General features: G+C 47.4%; 4 protein-coding genes across 10 annotated transcripts in view; 3 read left to right on the top strand and 1 right to left on the bottom strand.

Moving 5' to 3' along the window:
• Positions 1 to 1732, top strand: part of cryl1 (crystallin, lambda 1) — a 7036-nt gene extending 5304 nt beyond the window's left edge. For both annotated transcript variants that reach the window (XM_085919976.1, XM_085919977.1), the window contains 2 exons: positions 1087 to 1193; positions 1496 to 1732. In XM_085919976.1, coding sequence (XP_085776102.1) covers positions 1087 to 1193; positions 1496 to 1600 — 212 coding nt within the window. In that variant the 3' untranslated portion in view covers positions 1601 to 1732. The remainder of the gene's footprint in view (positions 1 to 1086; positions 1194 to 1495) is intronic.
• On the bottom strand, positions 1023 to 25770 carry zmym2 (zinc finger, MYM-type 2). Of its 5 annotated transcripts, XR_015067244.1 has the most exons (28): positions 25195 to 25770; positions 21233 to 21838; positions 20874 to 21027; positions 20580 to 20728; positions 20250 to 20398; positions 19989 to 20151; positions 19669 to 19881; positions 19120 to 19270; positions 18589 to 18704; positions 18355 to 18483; positions 18089 to 18239; positions 17815 to 17987; positions 17508 to 17673; positions 17307 to 17335; positions 17086 to 17227; positions 16894 to 17015; positions 16493 to 16649; positions 16147 to 16332; positions 15907 to 15980; positions 15460 to 15750; positions 15156 to 15270; positions 14845 to 15075; positions 14595 to 14715; positions 14163 to 14344; positions 11695 to 11741; positions 11578 to 11615; positions 11459 to 11508; positions 1023 to 1167 (listed from the first exon to the last, which is right to left on the bottom strand). XR_015067244.1 is itself a non-coding variant. In XM_085919967.1 (25 exons), the coding sequence occupies exons 2-25, from the start codon at positions 21821 to 21823 to the stop codon at positions 11719 to 11721; spliced, it is 4008 nt and encodes a 1335-aa protein (XP_085776093.1). In that variant the 5' UTR covers positions 21824 to 21838; positions 25195 to 25769; the 3' UTR covers positions 11164 to 11718. The 5 variants fall into 5 exon arrangements, 3 of the variants coding, with proteins under 3 accessions (XP_085776093.1, XP_085776095.1, XP_085776094.1); XR_015067243.1 differs by lacking the exon at positions 1023 to 1167 and having other exon boundaries at positions 11164 to 11508; positions 20580 to 20758; positions 25195 to 25769; XM_085919967.1 differs by lacking the exon at positions 1023 to 1167 and having other exon boundaries at positions 11164 to 11741; positions 20580 to 20758; positions 25195 to 25769.
• On the top strand, positions 2820 to 4833 carry gjb8 (gap junction protein beta 8). The gene has a single exon (XM_085919979.1). It carries the CDS (start codon positions 3076 to 3078, stop codon positions 3886 to 3888), a length of 813 nt encoding a protein of 270 aa, XP_085776105.1. The 5' UTR covers positions 2820 to 3075; the 3' UTR covers positions 3889 to 4833.
• On the top strand, positions 7640 to 9220 carry gja3 (gap junction protein, alpha 3). 2 transcript variants are annotated; one of them, XM_085919975.1, is made up of 2 exons: positions 7640 to 7984; positions 8079 to 9220. In XM_085919975.1, exons 1-2 carry the CDS (start codon positions 7640 to 7642, stop codon positions 9054 to 9056), a joined length of 1323 nt encoding a protein of 440 aa, XP_085776101.1. In that variant the 3' UTR covers positions 9057 to 9220. The 2 variants fall into 2 exon arrangements, with proteins under 2 accessions (XP_085776101.1, XP_085776100.1); XM_085919974.1 differs by having other exon boundaries at positions 7640 to 8005; positions 8112 to 9220.

Here is a 25770-nt window from a genome sequence, read left to right as displayed (position 1 = left end):
GATGACAAAAAAAATAAATCGTCGGATGGGCAAGTCAAACCCGAAAGCGTTACTTTTTTGACGCTCTTGCGGACTGGCGGTCACATGACGCTGCAGCCGTACCGAATGACCCGTCTACTAAGCGTCAAATGATAACATATAACACGTCGCTGCATACGTTACACGCTATGCGGCTTTGCCCAGAGTGAAACGGCAGGTAGATGGAGAATGTCAGCTGTAGGTGTGAAAGCCACACAGTCGCTGGGCCTGCGAGCGGGAACACTTTGGGGCCCCGACAAAGGTGTCTTTTGATGGCCGACCCCCCCCTCGACCACCTCACACCAGTCATCCAAAACTCACATGGCGTCCCGAGCAGACAACCTTGTAAAACTCCTCAAATAGTTCCACAATCAGAAGGCAAAGACAAGAATGTGGATTTCCGACACAATCACACGGCACGGGTACGATTAATTCTGTTGCTAACCTAAACAGAAGCACCCACCGAGAAAATCTGAATCAACGAGTCAACTCGACTGTTACGACTCACTCTTCCACATTCCAACTTGGTTTTACGGCTCAGAGGGTGGCGCCTTTGTCTCGATCAATAACAAAAGAACAAATCTTTACGATGTCGCGTCTAATCATTTTCCGCTCTCCAAGGAGACGTTCGTCCTAACTGGAATATTAAGCTTCAGGTCATTGAATGTCATATTTCCTGGTGTGTTAATGGTCAACAGATTTATTGGAGCGTGGCATTAATCATTCACCCAACAAAATGCCTTTGTCACGAGGAAATGATTAAAGAGTGATCAATAATGGCCGTGACTCGAAGGAAGCATGTGAAAGAGAGTTTTCTGGTTTACGTTATCCTAATTGTCGTTTCATGCGAGCGGAGTTCCATTTTTTTCAGTCGTCATTTCTAGAAACCAAAGCAAATTGACATGTTTTGGGCAAAAAGACAAGTTTGAAACCGAACACGCGTTTCTGTCAAGGTCACACACAAACATCTCTGAATACCATTTCATGACCAGTATGTGCTGACCTCATCATTTCAAGCGTTGCTCCGCCATGTTTGTAGTCCTTCTCTGATCCTCTCCCCTTCCACAGGTCTGGCAGACTACATGAGGCGTTACGGTGACGGCGTCCGACGAGTTGCGAGTTCCTTTGGGCCCGTGCCGGACTTCTTTGCTGAAGATGCCCAAAATGTTGTTAAAGTATGTATCCAGAAAGATCAGCTTGTTTTCAAAACTCGTATCGTAGCTCTTGTAATTCTATTTAAAATAGAACTCACGATATTTCACCTCTTAGCGTGCGTGTTTTGGCCACTAGGGGGCAGTATAAATCAGAGACAGCAACACAAAAAGAAGTGTTTCACAGTTGATTTTTTGCCCATTTTGAAAGACCTCATATTGGCTGGTGACTAGTAAGTCAGGCACAGAATATTTTATAGCGACTAACGTTTGCATTTTCAAACGACAATTTGAATGTCCATGTTTTTGAATTCTTTCTGTTTTAGGAGATGTGCCAGCTGATCCCCAATGACGAGCGGCATCTGTCGGCCCGGCGGGAGCGGCGAGACCAGCTCCTTATGGGCCTGGCCCGCCTCAAGAAAGACCACTGAAGACAAGGATCGGCACTACCTCAACATGCCACTGGAATTTATTTCACTCCTTGCAGTACTTTTTTTTTCCTGATTTAAACCAACAGTCAGGAATAGCTGTCTGTTTTGTGGCATAAACATTGTCCGATGGTTTCCTTGTGTGGTACTGTTCTTACACATCTATGTGGTTTTCAGGCCCTTATTTAAAGGTCCATTTATTGACACATTGTGTTTTACTGACTGGACATCTGCAATTGATTGTTTAATTGATTTCAAGGCGGGTGAGTCCGTCACACAGTGGTAGTAGCTGATCAAATTGCTTCCTGAATGCCAGGTCATGAGTCTCGCACTTATTTGCTGTGACCTCATGCGTCCGTTCCATTCACACACTTTTACAGTTTTTGAAATGAACATACTTTTTTGGGAAACAGGAAAGGCAATTTAGAGGTATGTTTGGATGAGCAAAATGTAGCCTTCCAAAAAGCTCATGTAATGTAACATCAATAACAATGTAGAAACAAAGACAAAACTACATTCCTGGGAATGATTGATTTCATTCAACTTTCATTTAGGAAAATCTAACTTCAAAGAACTGTGGGGTTTTTTTTCCCAGCCTTTTGACTGTTTTAAAACACGACCCTGTTGTAGTATTTAACTTAGTACAGAGAAGAAGAATGAAAGCTCTGCAAATATTGTGTGTGCGTATGTGTACGTAGCTCCACCCCTCCCCTATGCACATTGATGAGCATGAGAAGTTTCGTGCGCCTTTGCTTAAAGTTGCTCATCCCGGCAGCACATCTCTTACTTGCGCAAGCATTATCTTTTCATTTACTTTGACTTGTTTATAACACACATTGAATCAAAGGACAACTTTTTATGGAAGATTAATTTCTTTTTACTGGACTCTTTCTGCACAGACAGGTGAGATAACAGTTATGCATCTGACATCTGCTCATCAGATATGCCATGACATTATTCACGTTTTTCTTTCTTTTTTTTTAAATTTCTAACAATTTACTGTATTATTTAATTTCTTGCGCAACTCACTTGATTGTTCTGGCGGTTTGACGGCACTGCCAAGTGGCAATTTGTAGAATGAATCTGTCTTATTTTTGTGAACTCAATGAACTTATCATTGTTTTTAGAATTTTGGCCTCAAATATCTACTTAAAAAAAAAAAAATCATTTTAGGGTACGGTTTTCTTTTTGTGGGTCATTTGTCTACCAAGTTTCATTTTACAGTGTGAAACAATCCGATTTTTAATAATAATTCAGTTTTATAGTTTGGGCCTAACAAGTCTTTTTAGGCATAACTTCCTAGCAAACTTTTTTGTGGGCCATGACGGACATGTTTAGCAAGATTCATACTCCAAAGTAAAACTGTGTTCAGGAGGTTGATTCTCAAAACAATCCAATTTTATTTTCTTGGACAAAATGTCTCCAAATTTCCAAAGCGAGAGTTTCTCAAGGCTGTCTTGGTGCCCCTACAGGCCATCATGTCGTGGGGTGCCCTGTACGCCCAGCTGGGCGGCGTCAACAAGCACTCCACCAGCCTGGGCAAGATCTGGCTGTCGGTGCTCTTCATCTTCCGCATCACCATCCTGGTGCTGGCCGCCGAGAGCGTGTGGGGCGACGAGCAGTCCGACTTCACGTGCAACACGCAGCAGCCCGGCTGCAAGAACGTGTGCTACGACTACTTCTTTCCCGTGTCGCACATCCGCTTGTGGTGCCTCCAGCTCATCTTTGTGTCTACGCCGGCGTTGCTGGTGGCCATGCACGTAACCTACCGCAAGCGTGGCGACAAGCGCTCCATACTGGCTTCCAACGGCACCGAGAAGCCCAGCGACGTGGACCTGGAGACGCTCAAGCGACGCCGGCTTCCCATCACCGGCACCCTTTGGTGGACGTACACCTGCAGCCTCTTCTTTCGCCTGGTCTTCGAGGGCGGCTTCATGTACGCGCTCTACTTTGTCTACGACGGCTTCCGGATGCCGCGGCTGGTCAAATGCGAGCAGTGGCCCTGCCCCAATAAAGTGGACTGTTTCATCTCGCGGCCCACCGAGAAGACCATCTTCACTATCTTCATGGTGGCCTCCTCCAGCATCTGCATGGTGCTGAACGTGGCCGAGCTGGGCTACCTGGTGGGCAAGGCGCTGATGCGCTGCTCCGGCCGCCGTCGAAACAGTCGTTTGTCGTACAACCACAAGGAATCGGTGACGCGGGACAACACCGCCTTGCAGAACAAGAAGAACGAGCTGCTGCTCTCTACCCCCACCTCGGACTCCTCCATACGAAAGACTGTGTGCTAAGGGGACCGCCGGAACACAACGCCACACCAGAAGGGTCGTGGCTGCTCCTAACGTGAGCCTACGTCTGGCCTAAGATGCTTCCAGAACGGGAACGATCCGGATCCTAGATGGATCAATTGGTCTCAGATTAATCATTTCACTTTGCAAGCTTTTCGCGATTTAAGCTCTGAAAGCAGTTGGATATAAAAATAACTCCTGTTTCCCAAAACACTTTGTTCCCGGTCCTGAAAAGAAATGTCGCTGTATTAAGCAATAGTAGTATGCAACAGTTAACCACGAAATATAACCTAAAAAAAAAACGATATATTGTCACAAAAGGGATATCCAAAGGAAATGCAACATTTTACAATACACTGACATTTTTGACAAAGTATGTAACAGGTTGAGCCGCCAGGTCCGAGAACCACCAAAATGCAGAATCGTATTGTATCTATGGCAATGGCCCAAAGGAACAACTGAATGATGTTCCTCAGGGAAGCGTTTGAAATCTCCTCGTTTTCTGCCCAGAACAAACAAATGTGTCCTAATACTTTTAACCACATTGTCTAACAATCGTTTTGGGTCATTGAACACCTGTTTTGTACATGCATTTTATTTAATTTAGTTAAAAGTGAGTTCCAAAGATATTTGCTTGAAAAGAAAACCCAATAACTGGAAAAGTGACTGAGTGTCATGTGACTTTTGGCTTGTTTTATAATTTATTTATTAACTCCAGTGTGACATTGATGTTTATTTTGTCGCAGCTGAGTGTTTTCCTTCATTTTCACCGAGTCGCTACACTGACATCTAGTTTGTTTTTTGACACTGTGTTGCTTTCTTACTCACTTTAAACTTGTTTTTTGCTGTATTTTTGTGATATGTAATCCAAGTGTGATTGACCATGTCTAATTTTAATGCTAACTAGTAGCTTAAAATGAAATAAATAGGACCAAGACTAACATTAAAGCTTGTATTTGTCTGTTCCTGGGGCAAAACGTGACAGTCAAAAACATCAGCCAGATGAGACACGTTTTAAGTCACATAAAAAGGAAATTAAATGAAGTAATATACATCTAAAATAAGGTCAATCTACTCACCCTCTGAAGACGCCATGTAACGGGGCAGGCGAGGAAAGATGTCAATGAAGAGCGACACTGCCCTCCAGTGGCCGTTTTAGGCACTGTAGAATTTCAAAGGTTTTGCGATACTGCCCTCCAGTGGCCGTTTTAGGCACTGTAGAATTTCAAAAGTTTTGCGTACACTTGTCTAAATAAAACCAAGTAAAATGACCCCAAGCATTTCAATTGTTTTTGTCGACGTTAAATTGCTTGGTAATGCCAGCAACATCTTTAAGGTTTGTGTTACTTGTGTGTTGCGTTGTATCAACTTTCAACGCTTGTCTTATTCTAGCAGCTGGCGGCGCGCTAATCGTAGCCATCCAACTTGGCAACCTCCCTCCCCCCTCAATAACAAGACGAACCTTGTCTTTGTCCTCCCTGCTCCCAAAATAAACCCCCCTTGCCCCCACCGAGGGAAAAAAAAAAAACTTTGCTGATTGGAAGGGTGTGATCACTAATTACACGAATTATGTAACGTGATGACGTAACGCGCTTAACTTGAACTTTTATAGACAATTACATTCGATAGATTGAATGTCATTTTTGAATATTGTTGCTCTATTTGACCATTTCCTACCTGAGAGATTATTTTTTAAAATTGTTTTCCCCTTTAATGTTAATGTAAAGCTGCCATGTTGTTATATGTATTAGTCTGACAGTTTCAACATTACATTTCAAAATATATGACTTATTCATTTGTGTTTCATGCATCATTCTGTGTTTGCATATTTTCCACTGATGTCATCTGTGTGCAAACGACTTATTTTCATGACGCCTTTTGAACTTTTTTAAGTTGGTGGGGGGGTCAGGGGCTGTGCACAGGGTGGTGGTGGTGGTGGTGGTGGTGGGCGTGGGGCAGCTTCACTCAGGCACGTATTGACTGGTAGTGCAGGCAAGGCATAAGTGGCGACAGCCGGCTGACCCCTGAACACACCATGTAACAAAACAAGTTTGGTTCTCTTCTTTATTTTTTTGGTTCCTGGGCACCCAGAGGAGGTCACACCCAAGTACGGGCAGGGCCACACATAGATGGAAGAGGGCGTGCTGATTTTTTTTTTTTTACTCCGCGGGGGGCGAGAGGGGGGGACTGGGACTTCTGCCCCAGGGGCACCCCCAAAGGATGTGAGCTTTTGCCGTGCACTTTAAAGAGCGTCCTTTCTGCTGTGTCAAGGTATGAGCACATCTATGCTTATTTGATTGACACACAAGAAACACTGAGATGATGATCACGATATTTCAAGATGAATTATGGGCATTTTAATTTGTCTTCCGAGTGCAAACAAAGCCAACAATGGTGCCTGCTCTAGTGGCCTCTGCTTTGTCACTTTTTGTGTGTGTGTGGGTTAGTTACCTTTACATTTTTGCTACTTTTTAAAGAGCGTGTCCACCTTTTTAAGGGAATTTAAGAGCTACACTGGAAATTTACAGGATTTAATTAAAGTTATTTAATTTGGAGGGGAAAGGCATGACCAGGCCAAGGAAATGGCGTGAAATATTTTATTATTTACATTAGTTTAGGTTGGATCATGTTAATTTTCATCATTTGTGCTTCTTGCAGGTGTGGAGAATATCGAGAACGTCAGTCCATGGATTTATTAGCTTTAAAACAGCGACATTATTGTAAGTTTTTCCTCCTTTTAATTTTATCATTAACATGCTACTAAAGATGACATTGTTGAAAAAAAAAAAAAAAAAAAAAGACCCTCATGATTTGTTGGTGATCTTTAAAGCTATGTAAGGGACATTCAACATTTTAAGAATTATTAAAGGTATTTTCCTGTCATTTTCCTCCATTTCTGTTATGAGTTGACATTTTAATCATTTCAATATTCGGATGAATTTGCTTTTACTTTTTACAAGTCATCATTTGTATTAGTTTTAACACGTGTTTGCTTTGCAATTTGAAAAATGTACTATTTTTGACTATTTAGTTGGCATTTTTCTTTGGTGCAACTTAACTTTTTCATAACATATTAGGATCAAACACGTTTTGTCCTTATTTTGGAATACTTTCTGTAAATATATTTTATGGAGTCCACCCCAACGTGCTCAAAATATCTGATCATGCAAACTACAATTGGATCACAAGTATAATTTCTTTTCTGATTGGTGCTTTTTTCATAGGGGTTCTTTCATTAGTATTAGGCATGTACAGTGGGTAGCCAGTTGAAAGGAGGGTGGTGTCGCTATTTGTTCCCGTGTGTGTGTGTGTGTGTGTGTGTTTTGCAGCGTGATAATGTCGATCTCAGCACATGCCTGCTGGCCACTGGAGCGAACAGGTGAGCAGGCGAGCAAGCATTGCCTGCCGTACAGAAAGAGAGCGAGCGAGCGAGAGAGGACAGTTTAGTACAGTAGACGAAATGTGTTGATGAGGTTTACCGTAAGTCGCGTCTTTGAGAACTGTCCATCCATTTTGTAAAGCGCTGCTCCTCACGAGTGTCGTGGGCACCCTGAACTGGTCGCCAGCCAATGGCAGGGCACACAATTTGGGAGTGCTGAAATTGGCCCACCGTGCATGTTTTGTAATATTGAAAAAGTTTGCATGTTTCCAATTCCAACAAATGAAATTTGAGGATGTTATTTTACCAGAGCGCTGCATGTGGTCCGCCCCTCTTCCAGACCCGACGTTGTCCACAGGCTGGCAGTCTTGAAGCATGGGTGACTGGAGTTTTCTGGGGCGTCTGTTGGAGAACGCCCAGGAGCACTCGACGGTGATCGGCAAGGTGTGGCTGACAGTTTTGTTCATCTTCCGGATCTTGGTGCTGGGCGCCGCCGCCGAGGAGGTGTGGGGGGACGAGCAGTCCGACTTCACCTGCAACACGCAGCAACCCGGTTGCGAGAACGTGTGCTACGATCAGGCCTTCCCCATCTCGCACATTCGCTTCTGGGTCCTGCAGATCATCTTTGTGTCCACACCCACGCTCATCTACCTGGGACACGTGCTGCACATTGTGCGCATGGAGGAGAAGCGCAAGGAAAAGGAGGACGAACTGCAAAAAGTCAACAGATTCCAGGAAGAGGTGAGGGGAACTTTAATTGGGTTGCCAATTTGAAGACTTTGGGACAAAAATCCACATGTTTAACGCTTACGAGATGAGGTGTGAAGATCTGTCCCTCTGCTTCCAGGAGGAGAAGGAGCTGCTGTACAGGAGTGGCGATAGCAGTGGGGCGCGTCGAAGCAAAAAGGCCAAGCCCCCCATCCGGGACGAGCACGGCAAAATCCGCATCCGGGGAGCTCTGCTGCGCACCTACGTCTTCAACATCATCTTCAAGACTCTCTTTGAGGTGGGCTTCATCCTGGGCCAGTATTTCTTGTACGGGTTCCAGCTGCAGCCCTTGTACAAGTGCGCCCGCTGGCCCTGTCCCAACAAGGTGGACTGCTTCATCTCGCGGCCCACGGAGAAGACCATCTTCATCATCTTCATGCTGGTGGTGGCTTGCGTTTCGCTTTTCCTCAACCTGCTGGAGATCTACCACCTGGGTTGGAAGAAGCTCAAGCAGGGCATGACCAACACTATCACGCAGGAGCAAGAGTCCGCGCGACGCTCCGCCCGTACAGACGCCCGCGAGCCGCAGTCCTCGACCCCCGGGACCGGGGGCAAGTACACGGACGTGACGGCCGGGAGCGGGGCCTTCCTGCCCCGGCCGGAATTTAAGATGGACAACTTGCAGCAGGAGGAGGCCCTCCGTCAACAGGCGCCCGTCGCCCACTACTACATCAGCAACAACAACAACCACCGGTTGGCCGCCCAGCAGAACTGGGTCAACCTGGCCACGGAGCAGCAAACGAGGGAGTTGAAAGCAACGTCCCCCACCCTCACTTCTTCCTCCTCCTCTTCTTCATCATCATCCAACCAGCCACCCGTGGTGGACGCTGCCCACAGTGCCACCCCGAGTACCCGCAGCAACCCGGGCTCCGAGATCAACGAATCTGATAAGTGCCACTTTGCCACTACCACCACGGTGGAGATGCACAAGCCCCCCGTGACGGCCACACCGGACCCTCGGCGATTAAGTAGGGCCAGCAAGAGTAGCAGCGTCCGGGCCAGAGCCGACGACTTGGCGGTATGAGCCCCCCGCCACACTTCCTGACGGCAAAATGATAGCAAAAAGGTTTCCGTTTCGCACGTAACCCACCTAGGAGGGACATTCGTGTGGCTTTGATACTACTAAGTTCGACTTTGAGCCTGTGCCTTTTACGCAGAGCCCAGTGAAGCGTTGACAAGTTAGTGAGCTTTCACACCAACTAAGTTTCAGGTGTTAAACGTTACACCTCGGTCCCCCCCCCCCCCCCGACCCCTTTGCGCACCGCTGCTGTTTCACTTGTGATACTACTTTCTAAACGCTCCGAGACAGTGACGACCTGGGAAAAGCCAGCTCTGACGCCAAGCTGAGGACTTTTTCGGGGAAGATCTAGTTTTGTTTTGTTTTCTTCTTCTAGCTGCACTGAATAGACTCCTGTGGGTGCCCGGTTTTAAATCGGTACCCACAATGCACTGCAGCAGACGGCCCCTGAACAGAGCAATGGGCTGGCCCTGAGGGAGTCTCAAACTGCTAACATGGCACTTGACACCAAATGAAACATAGTGTTGACAGACTTGTCATTTTCTAAGTGAAATGCTAAGTTGGCTTCACTCACAAAGTGCAACAAAAACCAAAGATGTCATTCAAACACTTTCACCAAATGGCTATCTTCAGGGCCTTTTTAGCAAAAAGATGCAATTTCTTATTTTGACATGGCAAAAGTAAGAAAAACATTCTGACAGTATTTTGCATTTTTTTCCCCCTTCCAGTTTACATTTGAGTAGTTGATTTGCACATGTAGGAAACAAAATCTAACATTGCTAGAACGAGAGAGAGCGTCCTCTAAGGAACATAAAATCTTTTTCAAAAATGTCTTAACATCTGCTCACAGCAGAGGCAGAGTTTTAAAGAAATTTGAAAAAAACAAAAAGTTATTCATTTTATGACGACAAAAGTAGAATGTCAGTTTGTGCGTGTTCACGTGTGCGCGCGTGTGTGTGTGTGTGTGTGAATGATCCTTTTGTAAAGTTGATGTAAATGTTTATTTACCTCAAATGTTTACAAAAACTGTTACTAAATAAAACTTTTTTGTACTAGAGTATTGTGTATCAAGAATTAATTTGCTATTGTTATCATTACATTTGACTCTTGACATTGCTAATTTTGGGGGGGAATCATTTCTTGGGTTGGACATTCGTCCGATGACGCCGGAGGCTAACCGGGTAGAGACACGTGACGAGCGGCACCATAACCCTCAGGCGGGTCTGATACACGAGTGGTCAGTGGCTGCGGAGTGACAGGAGACCAGCTCATCAGCCGTCACTCGCCTCGCACACGTCAACGCTTCGCACGCCACACGGACCTTCGCATTGAACACGGTGACGAGCGTTCACATGAGCCTCGCGGCCTGTTGAGCTTTTCAAGTTGGAAAAGTTTGTCACTCAAGTGGTCAGAGCAGAGTTATTTTTAGCCTTTAATCACCTGACAAATTCACACTCTGCCCGCTGGACAAATACCTTACACCCCCTTTGCCCTCCCCCACACACTTTCTGTATTTCAGGGGTGTGATGACTTTGTTCCTCTTGCTGTCTGTACTCTTACAGATGTCTGGCCAGCATTCGTTTTTAAAATCATGACTAATGATGAAATTAAGATCACAGATTATTAACATTAGAACTATTACAATGTCCACTGACACAATATTGCAGTCATGTGGTTTGCTTTGACCGATACAATCCGAAAAAGAGGGTGAGGGGGGTGTAATAGGGACTGGGACTTGCATAAGCTCTGCGGGGACACCTACAGGTCAGGCTGGGATTTGTTCCTATCATGTTCAGCATCAATATTTGCAAAACGTCGTTTACGTGTGACTTACAAATAAAATACAAGATAAATATTGCGTCTGCACTGTATTCATGTTTGAATGGCTCTTGAAGGGGCGTGACCTAGTAAGTAACCAGTAGGCCCTATTGTCTTAAGTCACTGGAGCATTTTTTCCATTTCTATTTATGAATAGTGCAATAAACAACTGAAAGGGCCACTAACATTTACCCTCATCCATCCCCAAGTCGTGTCTCATTGCATCATGTGATGGGTGGGTGGGCCGCCTATAGTCTGCCTACCCCCCTGCACCTGACCCGCGCTTCCCCCACACCGCCCCTGCTGAGCGCAGCACTTTCTTTGTGGCCCCTGAAAGGCTTGGGATTGAGGCCGAACAATAAAAAAAATGGTCCGCGGGGGTGACCAAAAATGTTTTTGACACTCGCCGGCAGCACTTGAATAGGGCAAGTTACTGGAGTCTGGCCAACAATGACAAAATAAGGCTTAAGTCACCCTTTCTGCTACGAGCAGCCATCCACATTTTTGGAGGGTGGGGGCAAGGCATAAACACACACACACTCAACCCAGTAGTATTTCTACAGTCCACTTAGCCAGATGCTACAACTCACCTCCACGGTGGGACCGAAAACTGGAGTTGAAAGTGTCATCACTTTGCCCTCTAGTGGAGAGAGGTTGAATAATTCACTCATCTGTTACCCCCTCAAATCAATTGAGACGGATGACACACCTAAATTCCGGATTAGCATCAGATACCTGTGCAGTCATCTAACAAAAAACAAGTACGAATGACCGACATATGTTTGAAAGTGAGACAATAAGACACCTTTATAAAAACAGATATTACCTCATTCTGCTCATCCAAGTCGATTCAACACTTCAGCTGAGCTCTTTCTGTGGTTGATATGCAAAGAAAAATTGTGTAACAATGGAATGATAAACAGAATGACAATGACGTAGAAGAACGAGGACAACATTTACAGCATAAAAATCTCCGATGGTCGCATTTTGAATAAAAACAAGAGAGCCGTGTGATTAGCAAAAAAAGAAAAAGAAAAGATCATTTATTGAAGACGAGCACACACCACACGCGTTCATATTTACACACTGAGGCACATTCACACCCGAGTCAGCGGCGACACCCAGGTTGGCATCGACGCCGCCCCGACGGGTTCGCTTAAAGGTTTTCCGATTCAACTCCGGTAATCAGGCGCAAACCCGACCGGCCTCCCTGTAGGCGGACTAAAGAGCGCCGATCTCCGAAAAAGATGCTCTCCATTGGTCACCGCGATTCATCCAAATTAAGCTTGCCGCCCGACATTTCAACCAAGCAAATATAGCAAGTAGCAAAATCATTTTGACGACAAATCCTCTCAACGCAAACCTGAGTTTAGTCTTTTTCTTGGGAGGAACCAGATGAATAAAATAAAAACGGGACCATGGAAAAACCAAAACAAGCTGCTCGCCTTTCATGGTTTCCTGTGGAGAATCTCCTTTTTTTTTTTCTTTTCTTTTTTTTAAAGGAGCTTTATGGAAAAAAAAAAAAAAAGAAAAGTACAAAAAGAGGACACAGAAACAAGGAGAAATAAATATGTTTTTTAAAAAAATATGGTGAGTGTTTCTTCGTTGTCCCTTTCGTGACTAGCCCAGTTCATACCGCCCCTCTTTGTTGACAAAATCCCACCAAAACAGTCCAGCAGCCCAAGTGAATGTGCGACCCTCCGTTGCCTGTTGGTGATGTCGTTTGAGGAGACCCTTATCTTTGCTTTCTACTCGGCCCTCTAGCGGCTGCTTGCAAACAAATTGCCCTAACTTTAGTCGCTACGAATAGCAGTAAGCTCATTTGAAGCGGGAGTGCTATTTGCTCAACTCATACATTTTCAGGTTTGTATAATTAGCAGAAATCTAATGGCTCAACATTTTAACGTCATGTAATGACAAAGAAAAATTTTAAAAAATCATTGAGATACTCCTGAAAAGTGTAATAACTGTCGTTTGTTAACAGGTAGGACTTAAAATGACAATGTGCGACAAAAATACAATAAGTGCATTGTTAATCTTGTCGTTCTTCTTCATTTTCCAACAGACGCAAAGAAGACAAAATGTACGTGGAGCTCGCAATGGATGAAGTATTACTTTTCTCAACGTAAATATGTGGGTCGTCCAAGACACTGGACTTTTTCCTGAGAACAAATTAAACGGCAAAAGCGTATACAACCCGTGTTAATTCCATTCCTCAGTCAATGTGTGGCTAGTTTGGAACAAGTGCGCCATTACTTTTCTCAGCCCAAATTCTTAACAGCCACACTGCAAAAATCATACATCAAAAAAAAAAAAAAAAGTGAACGTCGACTAAAAGTAACGACATTTCTCAACAGATGTGGAAGGAAAAATTGTTTGGGGCGGGTGCGCTTTTACTCTTCTCTGCCCAAATATTTGCACTTTTCAAGCTACTGTGCAAATACGGCATCGTTGGAAAAGCACGGAAATAGCAGCGTCCTTTTTTTTTTTCCAAACGGAAGGCTAAATGTATATCGAGTGTGGTAATAGCTAATATTTGCGTGCTCCAAGCTTTTGGGCAAACATTGCATTACTGGATAAAGCATGTTGCGCTGAAAGGTAACCGCGGGACATGTGACAAAGGATAAAAAGAGTGGTGGAATGGGAATGCTGCGCTAGAACCTGGCTCAGGCCAAATTCTTTCATTTTCCAAATATTGGACTTCTACAAACAAAAACAAAAGCATAGCTTTTGCATTTGTGAAGGTTTTCATAGGTGACTTAATGGACAAAAGGTTTGTCTATTTTCAAACGTGCGTTATTACTTTTCTGGGCCCGAACACGCGCCCCTACCGCCGTATTGGAATGCAAAGCATGTACTTCCCAAATTTCCTGCATTTCACAGTAACACTTGTGACGGAAATACTGCATGTCCTGCTCTACTAAAGAATGGGATGCTAAGGCAACAGCTAAAAGGCTTGTAGTTGTTGTGCTGATTGTCTTTTTCAAATGTGAATCAATTCTCCAAAACGACATCACCAGCATTTCAATCGGGCTTGGCGGCGGCACATCGTTAGCTGGCTAAAACATTCCGTAACTGTCTGGATGCATCCCCCCCGAGGAAAAAAAAAAAAAACGGAAACGTGACACCACTCCCATCCAGTTTTTCCTCACCGTGGGCGGCGTGTCGTGGAGCTCAGCGGTAGGAATGAAGGAGGTTTACATAAGAAAATGTTGGAAGAGCTACTCACTATGGCCTTCCTGTGGATTTACTAACAATCTACGTGTCCAAAGCAGACGTGCTACTCGGCGTCACCTTCCTCCTCCGCTTGCTCCTGCGAGTCCGTGTAAATGTCCCGCACCAGCAGGACTCTGGCGAGGAGGCTCTCCAGCGTGTGGACCTCTAGCGGCGTGGAGGAGAACCAATCGCCGTCCCCGTCCCAGGCGGGATCGGGCTGGGCGTAGAAGAAGTCCGTGCGTTCCAGCAACGAGGCCGGGCTGAGGCGAGGGGAAAGCAGAAGACGCTCGTTACAAAAGCGATTCACAAAAGTGATTCACCGACATCGCGGCTAAGCGGGACAGGAAGTCCTCATCATCCAAATGTCATCACTGATGATTCAGGATGTGAACAGCATGGGGTAATAATCATAGGACACCAAGTTCCAACATTTCAGAGACATACAGCGAAGCCTCCATTTTACATCAAAGCAAATCGCTCGATGAATCAGCCACGAGGTACGCGACGTACCACTTGGAGCGGTAGAGCTGGAAAAGTTGTCGCTCTTGCTCCGTGACGGGACCAGGTGATCCCGTGTCGTCTTCTTCACAGTCCTGATGGTCCAGCTTCCTCTTGCGGGACTCCTTTTCAACTACAATGCAAACGAAGCGGAAGAGAGTATTTTGTCTATCGTGAGTTTGAATAACTTCATTATTGTCCAATCAAGTGCATTTAGCTTCCTTCTTGCTGTCCAAGGAAAACAAGCGCTTCTTTCACTCACCCTGAGAGACGGGAGAAGGCACGCGGACGCACTCGCCGGTGGTGACGGGGTGCGTGGCGTCCGGGCCGTAGACGCTGGCGAAGGACAGGCCCAGGTGCTGCTGGGCACTGCGCAAGCGCATGCGCTTGGCGTTCAGGTAGACCAGTGAGCGCAGTAGGACGGCGGGCGTGGTGCCGCCCAGATGGCCGCATGCCCACAGGCAGCGCTCGTCCACGCGGCTCCAAGCGGAACCTGTGGGGAGGCCGACCATGATGTCAAAGGAATGATTTCGTGTCGTGGTTTTAAGAATCGAGTGGAATTTTAAGGCTAACCATCGGGAAGCGGGCAGGGCTTCCAGTCCTTCAGAACCTTGTTGAGCTCATCTCCAAACTCCTGATAGCAGGGCTCACTGAAGATGTCCCTCTGTTGGCCATTGGTGTGAAGATGCTAAAAAGACCAACAGAAACCACGATATTCATTTTACAATTGGTCAAATCGACGGATGAATCAATGTTTATGTGATATTAATGTCCTCATATTTAAATGATCATCACAATAATCAGGATGTGAACAGCAAAAGGTTTAAATCACAGGACACACAAAAAAGCGGTCACGGCTCAGTGAAAGGACGCCAACCTTCTGGATGCCGAGGCAGAGGTAGTAGATGCTGTCCGGGGCGTATCGCTCCCCGTTGGGTCGGCGCGCCTCCCTTACGAAGCCGCTCAGCTTGTCGTTCAGCTCGCCGCCGGACATTTTCAGCACGTCGGTCTCGGTGGGATTGACCTGAGCCGGTTCGGCGGTTTGGGGGTCCGCTGCGGAGCTCATCCAGCGCCTGAAGGCGTCGAGGCCGTAGCGAGCTTTCAGGGGCGGCGAGCGAACCGACCAGGTTCTGACCAAGTTGCGTTCCACCGCCAGCTTCTTGCTCCCCTGGGACAAAAATAGACTGCTTTCAAACATGGGTGTTAATGGGAATAAACCAGGAACTTGCTCAATTGAAAGTCTGGTCTTTAGGTGGATATTTCGCAGAATCCCGACTAAATGTCCGTGTGGCATTGTGATTGCTAAACACATTAAAGCGCATACTCGTGTCCTTGGCTGAGGTCGCGAAGCCCGCTCGTCTTCCTGCTTTTCCGCATCCTCCTGGACCGCCGCCGAAGCTGAGGAAGGAAACGTCAATTAGAAAATGACACAGCATTTGGACACCAACAATGAGTCAGCAGTTGCTTCCAAGCCCAGGATGACAAACCACAAGCGCGCCTCAGCGCCCCCTACGGACGAGTGGACTGGCGTAATCCAGCCCAATATCCGTCACAAATATGTTACCTAGAGGGAAGTCCTCCTCCAGGTCCATGTCGCTTGCCTCCTCTTCCTCCTCTTCTTCTTCTTCTTCTTTCTTTAGGTCCACATTTCCTTCTGTCTTCACCTCCTCCTCCTCCTCCTCCTGCTTTGGGCTGCTGGTGATCATCTCCTCAACTCCACGCTCACTTGTCTCTTTCTCAAGCTTCACATCTGAAATATATGAGCATTTTTTTCCCTCCTTAAGATCATCTACAAATCATCAGACATCTATGAAAGAGTATCCCGAGTGATTGTCAAGCGGTGCGGGCTGCGTTACGTGATTCTTCCATGTTGAGGTGACGGAGGCCCATTTTGGGCTTGCCACTGCTACCTTCATTCTGATCGTCCGATGTCCCTTCCGTCAGGGATGACGAGTCCTCCTTGGCGGCGACGGGCTCTGAGGGAATCTTGCTTCTCAGTTCCCGGATGGTTTGGACAATCTGCTCTGTGCTTTGCAAGGTGGTGGGCAGGAAGACTGGCACGGGGAGCTGGCAGAGGTGGGGGGCGACACGCAGAGATAGTTAAGCAAACGGCAAATGTCAATATTAGCACCAAATCTAGCTGAGGTGATTTCTGTACTTTCTGTTCTTCTGAATTTTTGTCAACAATTCAACGCGGGCAGGAGGTGGCTCAATGTTTGGTACGTTATTGATCAGAATGACGGTAAGATTGCTGGAACTCTGGAAAGCATTACCCACCACTACTAGTAATACTTGTCAGCTCATGTCTTACTGGTAGAGGCATTGAGAGCGGCGTGGGCGTCAGCTGCGAGTACATGTTCATGGGCACGGGGATGAAGACGGGCACGGGGATGGGGACGGGAATGTACTCCCGCTTCACGCCGTCATCCACATCTGCGTTCACGCGAGAAAGTCCATTTTTGTTGAGCCGGGAAAGCGACGGCTGTGGTCAATAAATGCTCACCCGTTTGTATGGGCTTGCTCTGCATGTGTGGCTTGCAGTAGGTGGCCTTGGTGAGAGAGAGCGGCTTGCAGAGGACCGCCTTGTTTTTGACGTCCCTCATCAGGCCGCCGCCCGCGTACGCCGCCGTGCCCTGGCTCACCAGCTGCGTCGGGGAAGACGAGATTTAGGGGAGTGACATCAAGAAGAATCAAACTGTAAACGTCACTAAAAATGACACTTACCCCGAGTTTGGAAGCTTGCGATTCAATACCTGAAAGGGAACACATAGTAGTTTGTGACACAAAAACAAACAAAATGGCGGACACGGTCAACATTTTTGGTGTTACGTGAAACAGATCGTTAGGACCATTGGCCCCCAAAAAGTCCACTACAAAACAACTTCACCAGTGGAGAATCAGTCTGCATGCGGTGTTGCCGTGTACCCGTGCAGCTGTTTTCGGGGCCTTTCTGCGTGGCCATGATGGGCTCGTTCTGCTGGCAGTAGAACCTGAGCAGACACTGCTGGTCGCAGAATTGCTTAATCTCCGAGCGCCACATCACGGACTCCGTCAGCTGTCCTTGAACCTTGCAGCAGTCGCAGCGCGCCGCCTAGTGGACACGCAGAGGCACTGTCAGTTTACAGACTTGTTTTCTTTTTCATTTCTTTTTTCTATTCTCATAAGGTTGCAATTTAATTCCCATTATTTTCCTTTCAACGTGGTTGTTTATAGTGCTTTTTCCAAAGCGGACCTTGTGGTACCAGTCGTGGAACTTCTTAGCACAGGCCTCGCTGCAGAAGTCCCGCGTCATGCCGCCGAGCTGGCGCGTGACGCTTCTCTTGCACATCTGGCTGCAGTGGTTGCAGCTGACACATTTAAGGCCCAGACGTTTGATAAAGTCCTGCTTGAACAGCAGCTTGCAGCCTGGAACACAAAATGCAGACAAAATGGAGCGTGGTTTATCATGAATCATGATATGGAAAAAAAAAAAAAAAAAAACACGAGGTGGCGTCTGTTCACGTTACCTTCGCTGCAGAAGGGCTTTTTCTCGCCCGAAAAGTTGGCGGTGGTGTGCAGCGTCTTCTCCTCCTGGCAGAACTCGCACATGGTAACGATGCAATGCAGCTTTTTGTAGTCGTCGCAGCAAACCTTGCTGCAGAAGTGGTACATTTTGTCCTGAGGGACACACAGACAGATGTCAGGCGCAGAACTCACCCTCGCATAACACTCGGTGGGGCTCCACCTTTACAATTTTTTTTCAAATATTTCTTTAGAAAGCGCCTCATCTGACCTCCCACTCCAGCGTCTCCGGCTTGACGCTGAAGGCTCCTCTGCAGTAGTTACACTTGAGCTGCAGCGCACCGTTGTTGCTGGTGGACAGCGTCGTCTGTCCGTTGGTGGTCGTCTGGAGTGTGGCGTTCTGTAATCATGACCACCAGACTTAGAAAAAAAAAAAAAAAACACCCCCCAAAAAATCATGACCATCATCATAATGATAACTAAAGACAACCAAGTGAGTGTGCACCTGGAACTTGGTAACGCACTGCGAGCTGCAGAAGTTAAGGACGTTTCCCTCGGGCAGTGTGGCCTGGTACTGAGGTAAAGCGTTCCTCTTGCAGAAGTGACACGAGGGCTCCGCGTCTGAACAAAAACACACGTCGTTAAAGTACGGGGTCGCTTTCTGGGAACAAAAAAAAAAAAAAAATCACATTTATTAAAATTGTGGATTTGAATTCACGTTGTGGTTATTCTTATTTCCACAACAGGAATCTCAGCCTCAGATTTGGATCTTGTGTGACAAGGTGTGGCACATTAGAGTCTTTTATTTCAGTAGCTTGCCATGTCCCGATTTGATTTGCATTCTCACGAAAAGAAGCTAGATTTGGATCTCGTGTGACAAACATTTGAGTCGACGCGGCGTCCTATTAGCACTGAAACAGTTTCATTTGGATAAGTTGCCGTTGTGCTGCATTCGAGTGCCCCTCTGTCCTGTTTTGCTACTTTATCGTCTCTTGCTAACCTGCACATTTAGTCACAGTCACTTGCGTTTACTCACGGTGGAAGGTGGTGGCGGCCATCTTGGCCTTGTTCATGCAATTGCTGGAGCAGTAGGAGCCCATGGCGCCGTCGGCGGATAGGCCCAGGACCACCTCGCCCGTCTTGATCAGGGTCTTGCATGTCAGGCAGCTCGCCAGCTTGCTGTGAGCCTAAAGACGCACACCAAAGACCAGAAAGAAGAGCGCACTTAAAGCAGGCTCTGAAATTTGAAATTTCATTTTGGAAGTGTCCCAATACTTGTGGCTGAGCTGCCAAGAAACAAGTACGGTTGGTTTAATGAGCGGTGGTTGCCAGGCAACAACGACTACACTTCAGCCTTCAACTTGTGGCAACTACCAAATTGTTCAGCTGAGAGCTTGTTCAGGGGAAAAACTGAAGGAGGAAATGATCGAGTCATTACTGCGCATGAATGATTGAACAAGAATCGACGGTGAAAGCCCTTGACTGCAACGTTGAAAACGTTTAACCGTGAACAAAAAAAAAAAACCGATGCGCTCGAAATGATGAATACAACACAACGTCTTGCGATAAGCCATGGCCAGTGTACCTGCTTGAAATCCCTGATGCATTTCTGACAGCAGAAGCGCTTCTGCTGTCCGTCCACCAGCAGGAAGTGGTTAGCGGAGGCCCTGCTGGGCAGGTAGTCCCCACACTGCTCGCAGCAGTTCATGATGAGCCCGTTGGCTCGGCGGTACACAATGAAGCACATGTCGCTGCAGATCTTGTGCGTCACCGTCTTGAAGCTCACCTCGTGGCGGATCTGCGCGCAACAAAGTCTGTCAATTGGCCATCCTGCATGCCGCAAAATGTGCACGCCCAGACTTGCCATCTTTCATACAGGATCGGAATCCTTGGTTACAAACTGACCTCGGTGAGCTTTCCGCAGACGGTGCATTTGGTTTTGAGGCTGGACTTGGGCGGGTTCTGCTTGTTCTCATAGGCGCCCAGGCAGCCGGTGCTGCAGAACTCCTGGAAGGACTCGCTCGAGTCCACCTGGGCCACGATGGTACCTTTCATGTTGGTGATGTCCCTGCAGGGTGGGCGAGGGCCATGGTGATGGTGATGTTAGCGGTCGCCGCTCCCAAACCAAATAGCACACTCCCACAAGAACGGCAAGCCCAAACTGACTTTTTACACATGGTACAGCTTTTCTTGGGTGCGGGTTTGTGCGAGAAGGCGGAGAGGCAGGTGGTGGAGCAGAAGAGGTGCGTCGATCCTTTGCGCTGGTATGCCGTCTGACCTTTCTTTAGAGGCTTCTTACAGTTTGCACATGTCACCTGCGATAAATTGCATAGGAATATGGTTTATGTTGATATTTGGCATGGAGAAAAAAAAAAAAAATTCAGATGATTTCAAATAAATATTTACATAAAACAAACAACTTGTTTGGAATCTCTTAACGCTTACAACGACAGAGTGTAAAAAGGACAAAGGCAAGTATGGTTCATGCAACGTTACCTTCACAGTCCTGGGTTGCGGCTGGGTGCCCGGTGAGAAAGAGGAAGACTGTCCCGGAGGTTTGGGCAGGGAAGTGGCGGTGGACGAAGAGTCCACCCCCGTCTGCTTTTGGTTGCGGGGCACCGATGCCGACTGGGAGATCCACGAGTCTGAGGGGGAACAAGAGAAGTCCGTGTCATCTATTTAAAAAAAAGAATAAACAAATGATATTAAAGTTGATGGACAGTATGAAACAGGCTTGATCCTACTGGCGAATCTTTGAGGCTTGTGTGTGCGGTGAGGGTCTGGCGCTACCTGTTCTGCTATGCGTCCCCGCGTCGCCGTTTTGCACCGCCGAGCCCCGCCCGGGGTTGAAGGAAGCGCTCGGTCTTTTGGACGTGCTGTCGGGGGTCAGGCTGAAGGCGTTGCTGATCTGCAGACCATTTTCCTCTGCCGGGCCGTCGACCGACTGCGGGAAAGGAGGCTTGTGTTACACAATGTTCACGTTTGCCACTACGGCGCTGTAACGCGCTGAACGTGGATTTTGCTATCCTCGCATTCAGCTGCAAATGTTCCCCCTCGGTGGGAAAGCGGCATCCGTGTAAAAATGAAAAGAAAGTCAGGTAGCAAAATCTGCCCCAAAATGTGAGCACCATGTAGAAGTGCCACCTTACCGGTTGTTCTCCCTGCAGGGATGTCACAGAGGTGATCATCAAGTCAGCTTGAGCGTCCCCCGGAAGGGCGCCGGCGCCCCTTTTCTGGCCCAGCGTCGTGACGTTGGCGATGCGGATATCCGAACGTGGTTCCGTGCTGCCGAGGGCGGCGGGCGACGAGCCGCCCCGCTTCTCTTCAGCCTCCTCCTCGTCGTCGATGACGATGGGTTCGGCCGCTGAGGCGGGGTTGGAGGGCTCGGACGCATCTGGCGTCGCGGCGGCGGGCGGGGTCACGGCCTCGGCTGCGGGTGTTGCCTCAGCGGGCGACGCGTCTTGCGTCTCCATGTCAGCGGGGCCCTCCTGACACTCCTGTGAAGGTGGCGGCAGCTCGGAGGCCTGCTCTTCTACCAAAACCACGTCGTCATCATCCTCGCCGCCGCCCTTCTTTGGTGCCTCTTCGTCATCTGTTGCCGCGGCAACCGACTCTGGGGCCTCCACGGTGGGCGCCGCCGCCGTGGCCTCCGCGTGGTCCCCCTCTGCCGCTGCCCCCGGCGTCGCCGCCACCTCCTCCTCCTCCGGAACAGCAGGATTGGGTTCCGACTCCCCGTCCATCGCTAAGGCAACCACCTGGAACACCACCGGCACAAAAAAGGCAATTAGGTAGAATCCCGTTTCCCCCTGAGACACCTTCTTCCCGAGACCAGCTGCTGCAGGTACAGATACACCCATTATGAGGAAAGTGTGGGAAAAAGGCTCGTCAAGCACCAATGAATTAATAGAACATGAAATGGATTTTGGATTTTTGCGAGTCCACTTCAATTCATCAATTAGTATCTTACATGCAGAATAGTGAGGTGTGAAAAGGTTGTCTTGGATGGCCAGTGTGCATGATTGTGCAAGCTGCATCACAGGCTAATAAATCCCTGCCCGACTATTCTGCACAAATGATTTTGAGGCACATGCACGAAAGGCGCTTGTGTCGTGCCGATAAGTTCTTTCGCCATCTCCAAATACGTTGCTTGATATCAAATCTCCATTTGCTGTGGGTGAAAACGCGCTTTGCTGGCCAAATGAGCGGCTCATTTATGTGACTGAGGGAAGTGGATCCAGATTCGCCAATTCCAAGCAAGGTCTGCATTAAGGGGGTTTGTGTAATTCATCAAAGAACGCCTGTGTAAACCTGCAACAGTCCGGCGGAAGCCGCCAAACGATTTTCCAAATAAAACAGACAAAATAGGGCTTTGTGCTAACCGCCGCCAACGTCGCCAATCCTGCTCCCCTCTTCTCACTGGCCCAGTCCCCCCCCCCCTTCCCTTGTTGCCGCAGCAACCTGTGAAGCTACACCTTGGTTGCCATGGCAATAGCAAGGCCCACCACTGGGGACACGCTCTCTTAGCTCTACATCTGGCGTGTCGTTTCCCTACGCGTCAGGGGGCCGGGTAACGGCCAGTGAGGGAGGGGAAAAGGGAGGGGCTGTCGTGGACGGGAGGAGAGGGGGATTGCCTTTCATGTCACGTGCTCACGAGGGCGACGGCGGCAAACGCTGCTGCATCAAAAGCTGACCCTTGACGCATCACAGGCATGATTAATCGATTGCATCGCTTGTACGTTTGGATGCGCCGCCTAGACGGGCTGCAGGTTTAGCGTGTGGCCATTTTGAAGTGAAAAACAATCCTTCGTGGAGTTGGGGGGGCAGCCATGTGACAGGAAGTGCGGGCCGACATGCTTGGGAGCAGGAAGCCCATGTTTTTGCAAACTGACCTCACATCCAGGCAACAAATAAAAGCCCGTCGTTTCCTAAGTGATACACTGTTACAAAAATTGACATCAATGACTGACAGTTTCACACAGACAGTCCACAAAATGGTCGCCACAGCCTGTGCCTTTTGCACAAAACCCAGTCAAAGTGTACCTGTGACTGTGGCCTGGTGGTGGCAGCTTTTGAAAAGGTCAATATCATGCATCTGTAAAGCTGATGTTTAATAGCATTTGTTCAATTACAGTGAACATCTTATCCTCAAGTGCAGTTCAGTGTACCATTTGTATAAAAAAAAAAATCGAATAATACAATCAAATTTCCTCCTAGCAAACATCTTACTCGAAAATGACAGACAGTGCTGGCTGCAGCTGGGTAAATAACACCAAAGTACGAGATGAGAAAATATGCTATATACGTTAAGCATTATTGTAAAAATGCTTCTGTACAAAGAAAGGCCTTCCCGTCCCTACCAGACGCGGGCACACTCTGCAGTTGGGTAGACTGCAATGCAGAGCTGTCAATACATTTGCATGCAAATGAAGAAAACAAAATTAAGACTTCTAATACACCCCCAACCCAAATCCTCAAAATACCATAGCATAATCATTTCCACATCTGGGGCTAAAATAAAGCCCAGTAAACACCTCACATCAAATAACGCTACAGTTGAGTTAACGATTGCACAATATATAAAAAGGCATGCAACAAAACCCAGTACCAAAAATCTAAATGAGATTTGCAAGACATTGGTCAAAATAAAAGCATCTCGCCTGTAAATGTATCAAGCTAGATGCTAGGCAAGCTACAGTTCAGAAGTATGCACATCTGGACAATATAAACAAGAAATGCAACAATACATAATGTAAAAGTTTACAATGACATTTGCAAGACATTGGTAAAAATATAGGAGTCATTCCATGTAAATATTGAAAATGGAAGGTAGGCACTTTCTGATGTGCTACATCATCACAACCAGTCACCCCGAGTAAATTGTATTCATTATTATTGAAAAAACACATTTGGACCAAAAAAAAGCCTACTCTTGAAAATACCACTTGTCCCTACCAGGTGCCTGACCTCTGCAGTTTAGTAGCTAAACGACTGCAATGCAGACGACATGAATGAAAAATAAATTAAGACCACAAAAAAAAACCTACCTCCCCAAAGCCTTATGACGTAATCACCAGCTTGTCAAGAGGAGGGGGGGGAGGGAGTCTTTGTGAACATCGTCATGTTGCCCCAGTGACGTCATTTGCACAACTGGGGCTAAACAAAAACATAGGAGAGGCAAAGGAGACGGGCGTCGAAAGTATGCCTACATTGCAAATGGCGTCCGTTCCGGTTGTTTTTATGGAGCGTTCGTGTGTGTGGGTGGGTGGATGTGAGGAACCCGGCACGAGTGGCGCCACGTTCAACTATCCGTGGCCGAGCACCCCCGCCCGGGACCAACTTGGCTGGTCCACAAACTTTCAAACCCCATGCGTGATGAGCGGGAGGGGGGGGTCGCTCCTAAATTGTGAGGGGGGGGGGGGTGTTCTACAGAGAAACGTGGTCCAACTGCGCCATTGTGGACCAACGCGCACATGTAAACGTCTTTTGAAACGTCACAAGCCGCACATCCACCCGAGTGAAAACGACTCAAATGGACTAAACCCGAATCCGGACTTGAGGTTCAATGGCCATTTCGGGGCTTACCTGCTTTAATTGAAAAGTTCGCCGCCAACCGTGGCGCAATCAGGCTGCAATGGCAAAGATCCATCGATAGGGGCGCCCTTCCCCACCACCCCCGCCGGCGTTACGTATCACATGAACCGGGCTTCGATTGTGTCATGCGGCTGTAAACAAGCAACGCCAGCCGTTGTGGAGTTCGTGGTTTAAAAAAATAAAGGGGTATAAAAAGCGAAGACAATATCCATAAAGATATGAGGAACCCCCTCCCCCTCCTTACACCATTACCACCGTCGCCACCCAGCGGGAAACCAGTGCCTAGCGTCCGCCATTAGGGCTCCAAATGAACAATACTGGGACACACATCGTTCACATTCAACTCTTAAACGTGTCTCCTCGCCGCCCGTGTCAAGACACGCGGGCGGCCGGAGGTAAGGGAGGCCCGGCGAAGCTAAGCAACGGCCAAAAAGTTGCCCAAACTTTACACTTTGAGGGCTTTTAGAAGACAGGTACAAAAAGTGAGAGGAAATTTGGAGGAGACAAGGTTGATTCTTACCGGAGTAGAGCTCGACACGGTGAAGCGCCACTTTTGTGCCTTGACATTAATCCCGGAAGGCGCATGCGCACAACCCAACACCAGCCAATTCAACGTTCGAAGATCGCCGGTGATACAGACAGCTCACTCTCACTACATTTACGGGCTGAGGGGAGATGTCACGTGACGTGCAAACGCGCGAATCTCCAACGCGTTAAATATCAAATTAATGCGATCAAACTGCTTCTACTCTCCTCTTGAAAACTACCACGAAACTATTTTGTCGGAAAACGCAATGAAATAAATCGAATTCAGTATTCATTCGTCCATCACCTTCTCAACAACAACAAAAGCACGGCAGCCATTTTGAACGCACACAGAAAATTGAAGCCTTTAAATTTCCAAAGCAAAATCACATTCCAGAACTACACAGCTTAAAATTCTTGGCAATATGAAGTCATTGTAAAAGGGAAATCGCTGCTTAAAAGGCGAAATTGCGAAAAAAAAAACATAGAACCCGGAAGTTGCCTGAATTTTTGTGGGGAAATAGGCAGAGTGAGATTCTTGCTTTCCTTGCCCACGCCACACTAATTTCAT

The sequence above is a fragment of the Syngnathus leptorhynchus genome, chromosome 9, assembly GCF_054491065.1.
Source record: "Syngnathus leptorhynchus isolate UIUO chromosome 9, UIUO_Slep, whole genome shotgun sequence".
Taxonomy (NCBI): Eukaryota; Metazoa; Chordata; class Actinopteri; order Syngnathiformes; family Syngnathidae; genus Syngnathus; species Syngnathus leptorhynchus.
The sequence above is the reverse complement of the archived record's forward strand: the minus strand, read 5'-3'. Positions and strand labels throughout refer to the sequence as shown.